Here is a 14,663-nt window from a genome sequence, read left to right as displayed (position 1 = left end):
GGGGCAGAATCACCTCCTTTGACCTGCTCACCACGCTGCTTCTGATGCAGCCCAGGATGGCAAAGACAAACTATTTACCTGTAGCTGTTCAGTTTCAAGATGCACTGCTTATACTTACTCACTTAGTATACATACTTGTACACCTATAGCTTATGCGTATACAGTACAGGTGCACTTGTGCAAGCACTGTTAGAAACTATTTTCACCCTGTTAAGTCTATCAACAGAGCACTCTCTCATCACCCCCCTGAAGTGAATGATACAATGCTTAGGCAGGACCTGAGGGCTCAGAAGGAAGGTCTCAGCGCTTTGCTTTATGTAGGAGCTGTTATAACATGCTGAGTACAGCTTAGAAAATGCTTTCTTTCTCAGAACTCACTAAAGAACATTCAAAAATCTTAGCAGGGTCTGGGCTTCCTTAAAGAAATGTGTCATATTACTAGTAGTAAAGGGTGAATGAAGCCATGGCCTTTTTTCAGGGACTGGACTTTCCCCAGAAAGGTGGATGTTTGCATTTACAAGTTTCTCTCCACATGTATCACTACAACTGTTGTCAAGAGCTGCTTTGCATCATCCTCTTAAGAAGGACGGAATCAAAGTAATTTCACAGGAAAAAAAACCAACACACACGCTGGTGAAAAAACCACTCCAGTTAGAAGCTGACTGGGCTTACCAGTGCTTTAGACCAAAGAGTTTGAGCTGTTTACACAGAACTGAAGAACAGTGAAATATTTTTCTATGTATTTCTCTACAAACTATTCAATTAATTTAAGAGTCATCTCTGAATGCTGGACCTATAGCCAGTCTGCCTTTACTACGAACAATGAAGAAAGCTTAGCTTGAACAAATGGAAAGTTCGTGCCACCTTCTGGGATATAACGTGGGCATGCATACACTTAAGTATATGGCCCTACTTAAGTATAGCACAGGGGATTATCACATGGAATAAGCATGATGCCCAGAAAGCAGAATTAATAGATCGAGACGATTTGAGTTCAGTGCAGTACAAGACATTCCAGAGGGAAAAAAGCGGCAGTGAAGTTCTGAAGTTCTGAAGACAGAGATCAAGCACTAAAACTGCCTTTCAAGACTTTCTGAAGTGGACTTTCAACAAGTGTCAGGAACTACAGCTCAAGAGTTGCCATCAGCATTGAGGAAAGGCTTCTCTTTAAAAAGGAATCTGAGTCTTGCAAGGGAAAACATAAAGGAATCACAGAATGGTTAGAGTTTGAAGGGGCCTTAAAGACCATCTAGTTCCAACCCCTCTGCCATGGCCAGGGACACCTCCCACTAGACCACGTTGCTCAAAGCCCCATCCAACCTGCCCTTGAACACTTCCAGGGATGGGGCCTCCACAACTTCTCTGGGCAACCTGTTCCAGTGCCTCACCACCCTCAGAGTAGAGAATTTCTTCCTAATATCTAATCTAAATCTACCCTCTTTCAGTTTAAAAACGTTACCCCTCATCCTATTGCTACACTCCCTGATAAAGAACCCCTCCCCACCCTTTCTGTAGCCCCCCTTTAAGTACTGTAAGGCTGCTATATGTCTCCATGCAGCCTTCTTTTCTCCAGGCTGAACAAACCCAACTCTCTCAGCCTGTCTTCCTAGGAGAGGTGCACCAGCCCTCTGATCATCCTTGTGGCCCTCCTCTGGACTCACTCCAGAGGAAATAATCATTGTTCTAATTCCACATTTAACGATGGCTTATAGGTATGTTAGGGCACCCTCCTGAGAGTAACTCAGGTCTCAACCAAAGAAATTCAAGAGGACTGTGTGTGCGGACAACAGCTGAGATGATACAACCACAGCAGTGGTACAACCACAGCAGCAGGAAGGCTTCTGCACTCTTCTTCGGCTGCTGCTTGTATTCTCTTTTCATTACATCCAGGATGCTCAAGAGTGAGATCTTACATACAAAGCAGAGGCAACTGGAAGATACAAATGTCTTTTCTTTACCCAGTAATAACTAACCAACTAACCCTTTCTTAGGCTAAAGTGGGAAGTCACAGCTTGAGGATAAGATGATAGAAGTAGACAACAGTGGGAACATTACAACAAAGGACACCTCCAGATCTCCTGCCTTCAAAACCGAACCCAGAGTGAGTGGCTGCATGAGGTACTCAGGCAGTGGCCTCTGATAAGGAGAAAGAAACCACATCAGGGTGGTTGCTGGTAACTGAAGATCACAAATAACTGACAAGCATGACAACTTTATTTGTTTTCAGGGTGTGTTTTGTTTTCTGGTTTTTTGGGGGGGTTGTTTTGTTTGGGGTTGGGTGTTTGGTTTGTTTGTTCTTTTAATTGCTTTGCTGAAGAGCATCAAGCTTCAGACTACCACCAGCAACACAGAATGGCAGGGCCCCATAGCTGAGCAAGCCTCTTCAGCCAAGGCTCCTAAGCCTTACTAGAGTTCAACTGAAGAAGGATGCAGAGCACAATCTTCCCTTCTAAGATTATCTGGGGACAGCAGTTGTTTTTTACACCTGCTTTCTGTGCCAAAAGCTTTGGAAGTCTTCATAATGACAAAAAGCTCTTTATGGCCAGCTTTGTTCTTTTTGGAGGAGTTCCATGGAGTAACTCACTAATTTAGCTAGCAATAATTCCTGAAGGTGCAGATATCTGTGGTTTGAATGGTAAACAAATGGAACATTGAAAGTGTAACATAAGGCTTCCTCCAGACAGCAGGGACCGTAGCCATGCCCATAAGAAAAAGGAAACCCTGCAATGAGATTCTGGAACAGTTTGGAAAAGTTATGGCTATCCACAAGAAGTTGCTTGGATAAGGAGTCTAAAGTATGAACGAAATGACAGACACCAGACCAACAATCTTCTCCCATAACATGAAAAGATACAACAAACAAGCGTGCGAGGAAAAATTTTTCTGTAACCTCTACGTGGTACAGAGAGAAAAGCAAATGGCAATCTTAATAGGACTGAAGTGAAAAATATTTGTGTTGCTGTAGCAGTGCTAGGGGAGTCATACAGCCATAGGGATCAGCAAGTGGCAATTAAAAGAATGGCCTTGAAAATGAAAATGGGAAGCAAGAAAGGCAAGAATGACACAGCAACTGATTTTAATGGCTTTACTGCACTCAATATTCTTAATGAGCAGCATGCAAAATTCTATGATAATCCTCTGAAGCAGGACTTTATTCATTAGAACATAATTAAGACAACATCCTTTTATTACAACAATGTCTCTAACTTTGTTTCTATAACAGTTACAATGGTTGAAATCATTATTTAAATAAAAAGATTTTCATATCAAAGCTAAGACAAGGCGGCAGTTTTTGTTTCTTAGAGTTCTATCAACTTTTTAAAATAATCACATCTTCATTGACTATCAAGATATAACAAAGCTATGTAGGGGGAAAATGAGAAGGGCCAAAGCTCAATCAGAACTCAGCTTGGCCACTGCAGTTAAAGACAATAAGAAAAGGTTCTTTGAGGATAGAAAAAGGAGGACTAGGGAAAATGTAGGCCCACTGGTGAATGAGACAGGTGCCCTAGTGGTGGAAGACACAGAGAAGGCAGAGTTACTGAATGCCTTCTTTTCTTCGGTCTTCACTGATAAAGCTGTCCCTCATGAATCCCATACTCTGAAGGCAAAGGGGAAGGTCTGGAGAGAGGAAGATTTTCCCTCAGTTGAGGACTGTGTCAGAGACCACTTGGCCAAGCTGGACATTCACAAGTCCATGGGCCCTGATGGCATGCATCCACGAGTGCTGAGAGAGCTGGCGGATGTTATTGCTAGACCACTCTCCATTGTCTTTGAAAGGTCCTGGAGAACAGGAGAGGTGCCTGAGGACTGGAGGAAGGCTGACATCACTCCGATCTTCAAAAAAGGCAAGAAGGAAGACCCAGGGAACTACAGACCAGTTAGTCTCACCTCTGTCCCTGGGAAGGTAATGGAGCGACTCATTCTGGATGTCATCTCCAAACACGTTGAGGAACAGGAAGTTATTGGAAGTGGTCAACATGGATTTACCAAGGGTAAATCGTGCTTGACCAATCTGATAGCTTTCTATGATGTTATAACTGGTTGGCTGGATGAGGGGAGAGTTGTGGATGTCATCTACCTTGACTTTAGCAAGGCTTTTGACACTGTCTCCCACGACATCCTCATTAGGAAGCTGAGGAAGTATGGGCTAGATGAGGTGACAGTGAGGTGGACTGAGAGTTGGCTGCGGGACAGAACTCAGAGGGTTGTGATCAGCGGCACAGAGTCTAATTGGAGGCCTGTAACCAGTGGTGTCCCCCAGGGGTCAATACTTGGTCCAATTTTGTTTAATATATTCATTAATGACCTGGATGAGGGGACAGAGTGTATCCTCAGCAAGTTTGCTGATGATATCAAGCTGGGTAGGATGGCTGACACCCCAGAGGACCGTGCTACCATCCAGCGTGACCTGGACAGGCTGGAGAGCTGGGCAGAGAAGAACCTCATGAGGTTCAACAAAAGCAAGTGCAAGGTCCTGCACCTGGGGAGGAAGAATGCTAGGCACCAGTATAGGTTAGGGGCGGACCCGCTGGGAAGTAGCTCGGAGAAGGATCCGGGGGTTGTGGTAGACAGTAAATTATCCATGGCCCAGCAATGTGCCCTTGTGGCCAAAAAGGCCAATGGAATCCTGGGCTGCATAAGGAAGAGTGTGGCCAGTAGGTCAAGAGAGGTCATTCTCCCCCTCTACTCTGCACTGGTGAGGCCACAACTGGAATACTGTGTCCAGTTTTGTGCTCCCCAGTTCAAGAGGGACAGGGAACTGCTGGAGCGAGTCCAGCGAAGGGCAACTAAGATGACTGAGGGATTGGAGCATCTGCCTTATGAGGAAAGGCTGAGAGAGCTGGGACTCTTTAGCCTGGAGAAGAGAAGGCTGAGGGGAGACCTTATTATGGCGTACAAGTATCTCAAGGGTGGGTTGAAGGAGGATGGAGCCAGGCTCTTTTCAATGGTTCCCAGTGACAGGACGAGGGGCAATGGGCACAAGTTAGAACACAGGAAGTTCCGTTCAAATACACGGAAACACTTCTTTACGGTGAGGGTGACAGAGCTGCCCAGGGAGGTTGTGGAGTCCCCTTCTCTGGAGATTTTCAAGACCCGCCTGGATGCAGTCCTGAGTAATGTGCTCTAGGCAATCCTGCTTTAGCAGGGGAATTGGACTAAATGATCTCTAGAGGTCCCTTCCAACTCTGAAAATTCTGTGATTCTATGATAACTATCTGGTTTCCCCAGACTTTAAGTTGTTTTTAAGTATTTGGAAAAAAAAATATAAAAAATACAAAATTCATAATGGGAACAAAACAGAGTTTTCAACACTGAAATTCAAAAGTTCATTTCTTGCTGATCTGGTCCACAGCCATATCTTGGAACACTGAAGAATTAAATTTGTAACAGATAAAATGGCAGATGAAGAGCTAAAGCAATGTCAAAAAAATGGAATGCTGCAATCCAAACATTTACATACCTTTTTGGTTTTTTATGTTCATTGCTTTAGGCTAGCATGGTTGATGTTGCTACCATGCATATGAAGAATTGTTAGAAGCAAAACAAAGATCTCAAAAGCAGACACGCAGGAAAGCACAGGGTACAGCTAAAACTATAACACATCAAGTTCCAAGTGGGTTGTAGAAACCTTAGGTATCATTCATCATATTTTTCAGAGACATAAATCCTGGAACTGCTAAGTTTTAAAGCAATAACTTACCTCTGCAAATAAAGGGGATATAACTGTAGACAGGCATTGGGATAGAGGCCTCTTTGGGATATCCTTTTCCTTTAAAGAAAACAAAGTTCTGACCAATTTTATTTCTGAAAAAAAGCATCCTCATTGCATTCTGTTTCTAGTTAAAGAAAAAAACAGTTCCAACATACCATACTTTAAGAAAAAATCTGTGTCTATGTATATACAAATATGTAAAAAGTTCTACAACACATTATTCCAAAGCACTGTGGAAAATGGAGGCTGAATTAAAATTTGAGGCTGCGGCACCTCAAATTCATGCAAGCTCAATATTACACTCTTCCCCCAACCCTACTGAGCATGTACTAAATCATAGACATGCTGATATTTACGAGGTTCCTCCCACATGATACAGTATTTTTGTTATATTTCTCCAATTCTGATAAGAGCATACACAGAAAATTTGCAGAGCCAGGGTAGCAACCACCAGCCACACATGATTCAGAAAATAGGATGCAGCAGCTCCCAGACTTCCCCTATTCTGGTTGAGGTTTTCTTGGGCACATGCACATTCTATTCTTTGCTACAGAATGCCTTCCCCAACACCACAGCCTAGCTTCGTACTGTACAGGTTTAAGTTTACTTTACAGAAGGAAGACTTTGAAAATAAAATATTGCCTGGTCTTCCTCCAGTGGTAACATTTCACTACAAAATATTTTGGGACATATTTCATGAACTACAGAAAAAGGACACATTTACAGAATAGAATCATAGAATTTTTGAGGTTGGAAGGGACCTTTAAGATCATCAAGTCCAACCATTAACCTAACCTGACAAAACCAGTTCTAAACCATGTCCCAAAGTACCACGTGTACCCTTTTTTTAAACACCTCCAGGGATGGCAAATCCACCACCTCCCTGGGCAGCCTATTCCAATGTTTAATAACCCTTTCAGTGAACAATTTTTTCCTAATATCCAATCTAAACCTCGCCTGGCATAACTTGAACCCATTTCCTCCCATCCTACCACTTGTCACCAGGGAGAAGAGGTCAGCCCCCACCTCTCTACAACCTCCTTTCAGGTAGTTGTAGAGAGCAATAAGGTCTCCCCTCAGCCTCCTCTTCTCCAGCCTAAACAACCCCAGTTCCCTCAGTCATTCCTCTAAGACTTCAAGACTTACTCAAAAAGTTTTGTGAAAGGCAACTGTGGAATATCCATTTTTTTGCAAAAGTTCTGAAAATTTTACAATTTAAATGCCTTAAATGGTATAAAATAAAAATCACCCCACTATATTATTAAAGCAAGCATTATCTCCTTGTATAATACAATCAATATTTGGGGCACCTTATTTCTTTGCAACTCCAAAGGCTGGGCTGCTCCATTCTCTAGATGCTTGGGGTCTTTTTCTCTTATTGTAAAGATCCACTCTCCTGAATCACTCCCACCTGAAGCCTGGCCATCTGGTTCACTTCAAGGCAGGGAAAAAAAAAGAAGTAGTTTTATTACCTACACTTTATTGTCTGTGCTTATTCAATACACATGCTAAACAAAATCTACAGTCAAGACCAAAATCAGGATTCTATTGTGCAAGCCAATAAGTATAAAGACAAGTATGAAAAGTAATGCAATTTATCTTTTGGGGAAATTAAAAAAAATGAAACCAAGGTTCATCACTAAATGTTGAATTAACTTCAAAAAGAGAGGCATTAGAGATTGAAAACATTTTCCAAAGTTACATAAACAAGTAACATGAAGTGGCTTATAGCTATCTGAAAACTGGCTTTAGCAGAGTACCTCAATTCATTAGGGAAGGGGAAAAAATTAGAAGACTTAATTCACTTTGCCTAGAAAAACAGCTAAGACGCTGGCTTAGAATACCTTTGAAGAAGACAGTTCACCCCCAGCCCATTAGCAAGTTAAATTTACCACTTCAAAAAAATGGCTAAAAAAGTAGAGCTAGAGCATGGCTTTAACAAACTCAATCACCATAAATCAATCTTTTGCCTCATTTTCTGTAGATGGCATAGTAAATTTTTCTATAACTCCTGCTAAGTTACAAGAACAAAAATATTTCTACTGACACTAATCAGTCACTGCATTACGTGTCTCCTCTCACTGCCATAAATATCCTTCCCTAAGTTTATTTCTTTCTCATCTGTGAATTAAGAGTGATTTGCAAGAAAACCACCAGTTTAAGAGGACATCTATTGGCCATTTTACAAAAGGTATGTAGCACAGCCTACCAAGTCAAAAAGCATGTGATAAGTGTAAAAAAATTCTCCAAGATTTCTGCTTGAAGTCACGCAGAACTGGCTGTCACTGAAAGAGGCAGGTCTACCTTCCTTGAATACATTAGCTTTAGCAAGTTGATCCAACAGGAAAATATTTATCCATTTGGAAAGTTAGCATTCCAGCATGCCAAATCAACTCACCCTTTTATTACATCTAACACAAGGGCTGCTGTGGAGGATGAGGGGAAAGCAGGCTTAGGCATAAAGTTAAATTGTCTCACAAGCACTGAATAACCATTCTAGTTCCATTATTTTCCTATGCCAAGCTATCAAAGCTGGTCTGATATTCCACAGGAACAGTGAACTGTAACCTCAAAGTTCAGTTAGATCTCAGACCAGTTTTAGAACTAGTAATTTACCTTCCAAATCAGTGCTGGTTTGGAGCTGAAACTGTGATCACTGGAAGGCATGAAACCATTAATAATGTAGGACAAATACATAGCTGCAATGGCAGCTATGAAATCATAACCAGCCTGATGCTTGCCATTAGCACACAGAATGGAATTGCAGAAAATAGTTGTGTTTTCTTTATTATGAAGAATTTAATCCATTTGTGAATACATTGTGGCAGTCCCTTAACTTGATTTTCAAAAGCGTGTAATCTGATGATAGTCACTATTTTCAAAATTACTTTTAGACTAACAAAGTTAATGTTTTTGTTGAGTCATAACCATTTGTAACTTGGTTTCCTAAGGAAACCAACTCATGAACCTACTGAACAGCTCCATCAAAATTTGATGGAGAGAAGTAAAAATTGGAAAGGAAAGAAATCTGGAAGTTTTGTAAAAACTTCTTTTTTCAATAAATAATTTGGCATTTCATGACTATCATGATGTAATGGCCCAGCCTTCCTGGAAGGTTAGGAAAAAAAAAACCCACACAAAACCCTCTCATAAAAAAAACTAGGTAATATGGTTTGTACTCCAAAACCCCATTATCACAGAAGCATTGCCCACTAGCCCTCTCTTATATGCAATTATATGCTTCTGTCTGTTTACTCAGATGATAGCCAAAATGAAGGACAACCCGCCACCAAGGAGACAACTTCCCTCCTTAGGCAGCCAGGTGCACAAACAGCACAGTGCATGTGCACATTACTACCTGGCCATGCAGGGTGAAGCCCACCTTCTGCTTGCATGACAAGAGTAACAGTTAGCCTTACATCTAGGAAGGACCCTGGACCCTAGACCCTACATAAAAGAGAAGGTAGGGTAGAATGGGCCAGAAGAATTGTTCTCGGTGACTGTTATTTGCATGAAATCCCTTGCAACACTGAAATCAAGATTTCATTAGTTTACCAAGGCTGCTAAGCTGAAAAACTGTAAATAACAAACCACAGGAATACATGTGCTAAAAATAACTACTTGGCTCCTATAATTACAAAGGATATTTTACAAACTCATCAAACTTACGTATCTGAGTCATCAGAACTGGAGTCGTCATGACTTTGTTCAGACTTCCATCTCTTGTGTCTATCAATAAGGTCAGTCAGGTAGGAGGTTTTCTTTGAGTTTCGTAAAATAAATTTGTGTTTTAAGAGCTCTTTTGCAGTAGGTCTCTTAAAAAAAAAAAAGATTTTTTTTACTGCATTGGATTGTGTTAAGTGACTCACTATAAAAAGATCCAGACTTCAGTCTAGTCTTGATACAAATGAGATTTTAAATGTATACAGTATATAAAAAAAAAATAATAAAATATGCTGGCAAATATGTTGCCCCATATTAGAAAAGATCAACTTCACTTACTAATGTAATTCGTGTAAACCAGTCAAGTTCTCTACTATACATTGACAGAGAGATGAAACTCACAAAGCTTGGGTCCTTGTTTAAGCAGGCCTCAACAAATTCTTTGAGGGATTTACTGAAGTTTCCTTCCAGTGTTGGTGGATTGTTCTTAGGAATGAGGAACAAAACCTTCATTGGATGTAATTCTGAATGAGGTGGCTCTCCTTTTGCAAGTTCTATGGCTGTTATGCCTAATGACCAGATATCTGCCTGTAAGAAACAATGCTGTTAAGATTAGGTTGGAGAAAGAGAAAAAACAGTGCTGCTTGCAAAGGTAGATTTTAAACCTTTACTCTAAATCATTTATATGTAAATTTTTTTTGTTAACATGGTCTGGTTTGTGGTTAACCACATAAAATAAAGTACACATATTTCCTTGGTTGTTCTACTCTAAGTAGAACTGCTTTATGCTGTATAGTTTTAAAAATGTTTGAAGTCAATACTATTACACTAGAAGCTATAACTGATCTTGAAACACAAATATTTTAAAACAGTAATAGCAGAGTTGTTATAAACTAGCATCTTATGCACCTTATTCAAGTACACTATGTAAATATGGGCAAGACTCAAATATTGGCATAAAGGAAAATGTTACAACAAGCACAAGATTTTTCCTCAACAAGCATCAGCTAGTACAACCATCAGAAATTTAATACCGTAGAATATATTTTTCCTGGGGTTTAACATCATCTTGTATATCATTCTTATTCAGAGACTAAAGAAATGTAGTCTAGAACAGTATTATTCAACTTTTTCAGCCCAAGATCTCAACCAGTTAAGTATTAGGTCCAAGTAGCTCCTAAAATATTGACAGCACTTTTCTACCTGATTTGCTTTGTAGACCGTCTCCTGCGAGCCATGTCTTGTAGACCAAGAAGGCCTAACCTAAATCAAACTTAGACAAGTCATGCCTATACAAAATGCAGATCCAAAAGCTCACTACCAAGTTAGAGGGACAAATCAGGTAATGCAGCAGAGACGGGTGCTAGATCCACTACCATTTAATTTCACTGATGAGTTGGATTCACATTGTTACTGGATGCCACAATACACATATTGGGTTTTGGGGGAAGATTATTTAAATATATTTGTTTCAAAGGTTTTCATCATCAAAACATGCTACTCTTTCTAGGGAACACTGCCTCCCTGGATCCAAATCCTATTGCCAAATCTGTCTGAAGAAATGTGAAGCAATACATCATAATTCTCTATGTTCTGCTGAAATAACAGGCCTAAAAGTCAAAAGAATGGATGAACAAATCCCTCAGAAAGGTGAAAAAAAAATTTCACAGAAACGTCTGTTCCAAAGGACAAGATATCAATTAAAAATATTTATGTTTTGTTTCTCCTGTTTCTTTTGAAGTGAAAGCAGGATAAAGACTTATTCTCAGGAAACAGGAAAGATCTGAAGTGAGCTGTTTGGTTTTACTCCCAAACAGAGCATTTGGAACTTTGCTACGCTGTAAACAGATCTATTTCCAGGTACTGGATAAAGCAGAGATTTCATTTATCATTGCTGTCCCTACTAAGTGTCCCTCTAATCCATTTGTCTCTGCTCATTTGGTGTGCTACGTTATCTTTTACTAACTCACACAGGACTACAGGCTGACAGCTGCAATGTATGTATCCATACTACTACCATAGCTACAGTGCATGACTAAAACCAAGCTCCGTCTTCCTTGTTCGGACAGTATTCTGTTGTTAAGAGCTTGGTTACTTCGTTTTGCAAGTTAAGTATGGGAAAAAAAAAAAAAACTGAGCCAATTAGCATACCATCAAATTTATGAAACGTTTGGTTAACCCATGTTACAGAACTGCCATCTCACACCGAGTACAGAGGATTACGTAAGTATATGAGCTCTGAGTTTCATTTATCTTAATAACAGCATTATCAGCTAAGCTATCCTCAAGTCTGAGTATAATTGTAAGTTCCCTCTAGCACGAAAGCTTTCCTTGGTCTTGAAAGAAAAATTACACCTGCGAAGATGAGTCTTCATGTTAACAACTGAGCATTATTATTTCAAATTTATTCTGAATTTCAGTTTCTCAAAAGGAATGTGTTAAAGCCATATAAATGGGCAGACCTTCTGCCAGACTTTCAGTCACAGATGGAGCATGTGTATATATAAGCATAAAAATAAAATGTATATGTACATGTGTGCATAGATATCCACATGCGCACACACGTATATATAAATACTTTTTTTCCTCATATATTTATAACTTTATACTGCTAGTGACCTCCCTCCACAAAAAATGAATGAAAAACTCCAAAAAACACCACTGCACACTGAACTCTTTGTAGTCCAAGATGGGTTTTGGAAGCCCATTCCTGATGGAATCATCAGGAATAAAACTCCTAAATTCCTCTGGAAGTGTAACCTCTCCTTTCATAGATAAGCAAGGATCTCAAAACAGGGATGCGAGCACCGATTACATGTGTATCCAACTAGGCATTTCTAGGATGCACTTGTCTGTGACAATGAAACCCCAGAACAGGCACAAATCAGTCCTCCAAATGAGGAGGGAGAAGCATGACCTTAAGAAGTGATGACACTATACCATCACCAAGTTTTACCATGTTATGATTTTTACAGTTTCAAATCTTGAACATAAATTATTCTTCCAAGTTCAGATGAGAGTCAGCAAATCACTGGTAACTACTATTTACTGCAGTACTGCCATAAGCCTTTCCTCTTCCATTGTAATGAGTAAAATTTAGTCTGACTTTGAAGCTCTTGCACGTCAAAGAAAACAGGCTAAGTGCAATTTTAAAATTAAGTATTTAGTTTTCTATTAGAAGTTACAGAGTAGAAAGGACAGAGAACTAGATATGGGAAAAGTGAAGCAGATAAGAAAAGATGCTGACGTTCAGATAAAGAAAGGAGTCAAAACAGGAGGAAGAAGTAAGAACTATTGCCAAAGTAACAAAATAGAAAGAAGAGAAAGATCTTATGAGGACATTATATCAAGGAACAAATAGCTTGGAGAGAAGGAAATAAATGGTATGGGAAAAGATAAAAACAAACAAACAAAAAAAGTATAAAAAACAGGTGGTAGCTTTAATATAACTATTACAATCATGTTTTGACATTTCACTATTTTTCCCTATATCATGGCTCATAAAATCTAGTTGCTAAAGAAACTGTTACCCCCATGCATTACTTTGACTTTTTAAATAACTACAAAGGAAAAAGAAAGAGAAAGTTGACATTTTTACTATCAAGTATGCCTCTCAGATTAGCTACTGACCACACCAAAATGCAGATGTTTTAGGCAGCTTACTCTCTCACACAAGCTATCCGGAAATCCTATGTTCTCAAATATATCAGTCTGAATTATTATATACAAAAGTCTGATAGAAGCTGTTGAAGTTTTAGTATCTATGTCAAAAATCACATACCTTGATTATTTTTTAGGCAATAAAGACAAGTGTTGGAATGTCTTGCAAATATACCTTGCAATATATGGTCTGAGGAAGAATAATAAGAATGTCTTAAGGACACAAACCAGTTTGGGAATGGGACTGAATAAAGCAAGAACGGGATCGGCAAATTCCATATGGCAGTTATGGAATACACAGCTCACATATGCATAAAATAGTCCAAAAAGCCTCACATGATCTTGAGAGCACAGTATTGGGAACATAAATTGGGACTTGGTTTGACATTGTTAAGTTTCACATATCTTAAAAGAAAAATACACAAAATGTATGCATTTGTCAAATCCGGAATTAAAACAGCACTTTTCAAAAATTACTTTTTTTTAATCTATTAAAAAAACTTGCTTCTCTACCTTAACAAAAGATAAAGGATATTATATACATACATTCCCATAACGTGCATTTGGGGAAAAAAGAATAAAGACTATACTCATAATCAACATCTTATGTTAAGTATTCATTACTTTTACACAATCTTAGGAGACCTTATAATATTTTAACATTCAAGTTAAAGTAATGCAAAGACAAAAGATACGCTGTTTTACCCAAAAGCATTTTAAGGTATTCACACAAGGAAATTGCCCAGAAGTTTGTCTCTTCAATTCTGAAATCTGTGTTTGAAAGAATGGTTAACTTAGAAGCACATCTGAATTCGGGGAGGTGTAACTATATCTTAATATCCAAAACTGCTTAAAGTGGAAATCAATATACTTGCATTCATTATGTTGATAATATAGTGTAAGCCATGGTCAGGAAATCCACCAACTTCCCATAATATCTAGACAAGTGATTGTAATGCTGAATCAACAGGAGACCTTAAGCTTTATAGAAATAACTAGCAGTGTTAGACCTCAGTATGCCTCTGCCTTCCTTTAGCCTGGTTTGTAGTTTTATGTCATAACTTAAATTTTGCTTTGTCTTTCACAGTTGTGCTATTTCAACAGTCAGTAGGGGCAAGGATATCAATACAATCAGAAAAGGAGCAATAAACAATTTAACTGTTGGTGTGGGGCATATAATGAATGAGGAAAAATGCAGATGAACTGTGCCCAAGGTGGTGTTACAGAGCACTTTCAAGCTTTTATCGGGAACCCCATCAGCATGTGGAGAAGTAAGAGGATTCAACAAGGCAAAGAACTGTGGCAGATTGAAAGACACAGACTCCGATATGCAGGATCGAAATCAGCTTTATTAAGGTGAGCGTGCTCTTTATATACTTTTCTACCAAGGCCAGTAATTTTCTACTTTACTTGTTTACACCATCGTGTACTCTAAAAGATCATGTTCCCACTGAAAAGGGAAACTCTCCTCCTTGTGAGCAGCACCTCCTTATCTAGGGAGTTGCTTCACATAACTTCATCATCTGCCAAAACAGTGCTGCAGCTGCTTATTCCTCTCATGGCTTATGGCCTATTAGTAGTACCACACTTACCCCTTCTTTTGCCTCAGTCCCCACAAAGAACA

At 39.4% G+C, this 14,663-nt stretch overlaps 1 protein-coding gene across 1 annotated transcript in view; it reads right to left on the bottom strand.

Moving 5' to 3' along the window:
• Window positions 1-14,663, bottom strand: part of STK24 (serine/threonine kinase 24) — a gene marked incomplete at its 5' end in the record, with an annotated part of 65,554 nt that overhangs the window by 3,582 nt on the left and 47,309 nt on the right. Inside the window, 4 exons of the mRNA XM_082488659.1 lie at window positions 5,705-5,773; window positions 7,027-7,150; window positions 9,386-9,531; window positions 9,782-9,967. Coding sequence (XP_082344785.1) covers window positions 5,705-5,773; window positions 7,027-7,150; window positions 9,386-9,531; window positions 9,782-9,967 — 525 coding nt within the window. The remainder of the gene's footprint in view (window positions 1-5,704; window positions 5,774-7,026; window positions 7,151-9,385; window positions 9,532-9,781; window positions 9,968-14,663) is intronic.

Source organism: Vanellus vanellus, assembly GCF_965231255.1.
Source record: "Vanellus vanellus genome assembly, chromosome: 1".
Classification (NCBI taxonomy): Eukaryota; Metazoa; Chordata; class Aves; order Charadriiformes; family Charadriidae; genus Vanellus; species Vanellus vanellus.
This window is presented reverse-complemented; position numbering and strand designations above follow the sequence as displayed.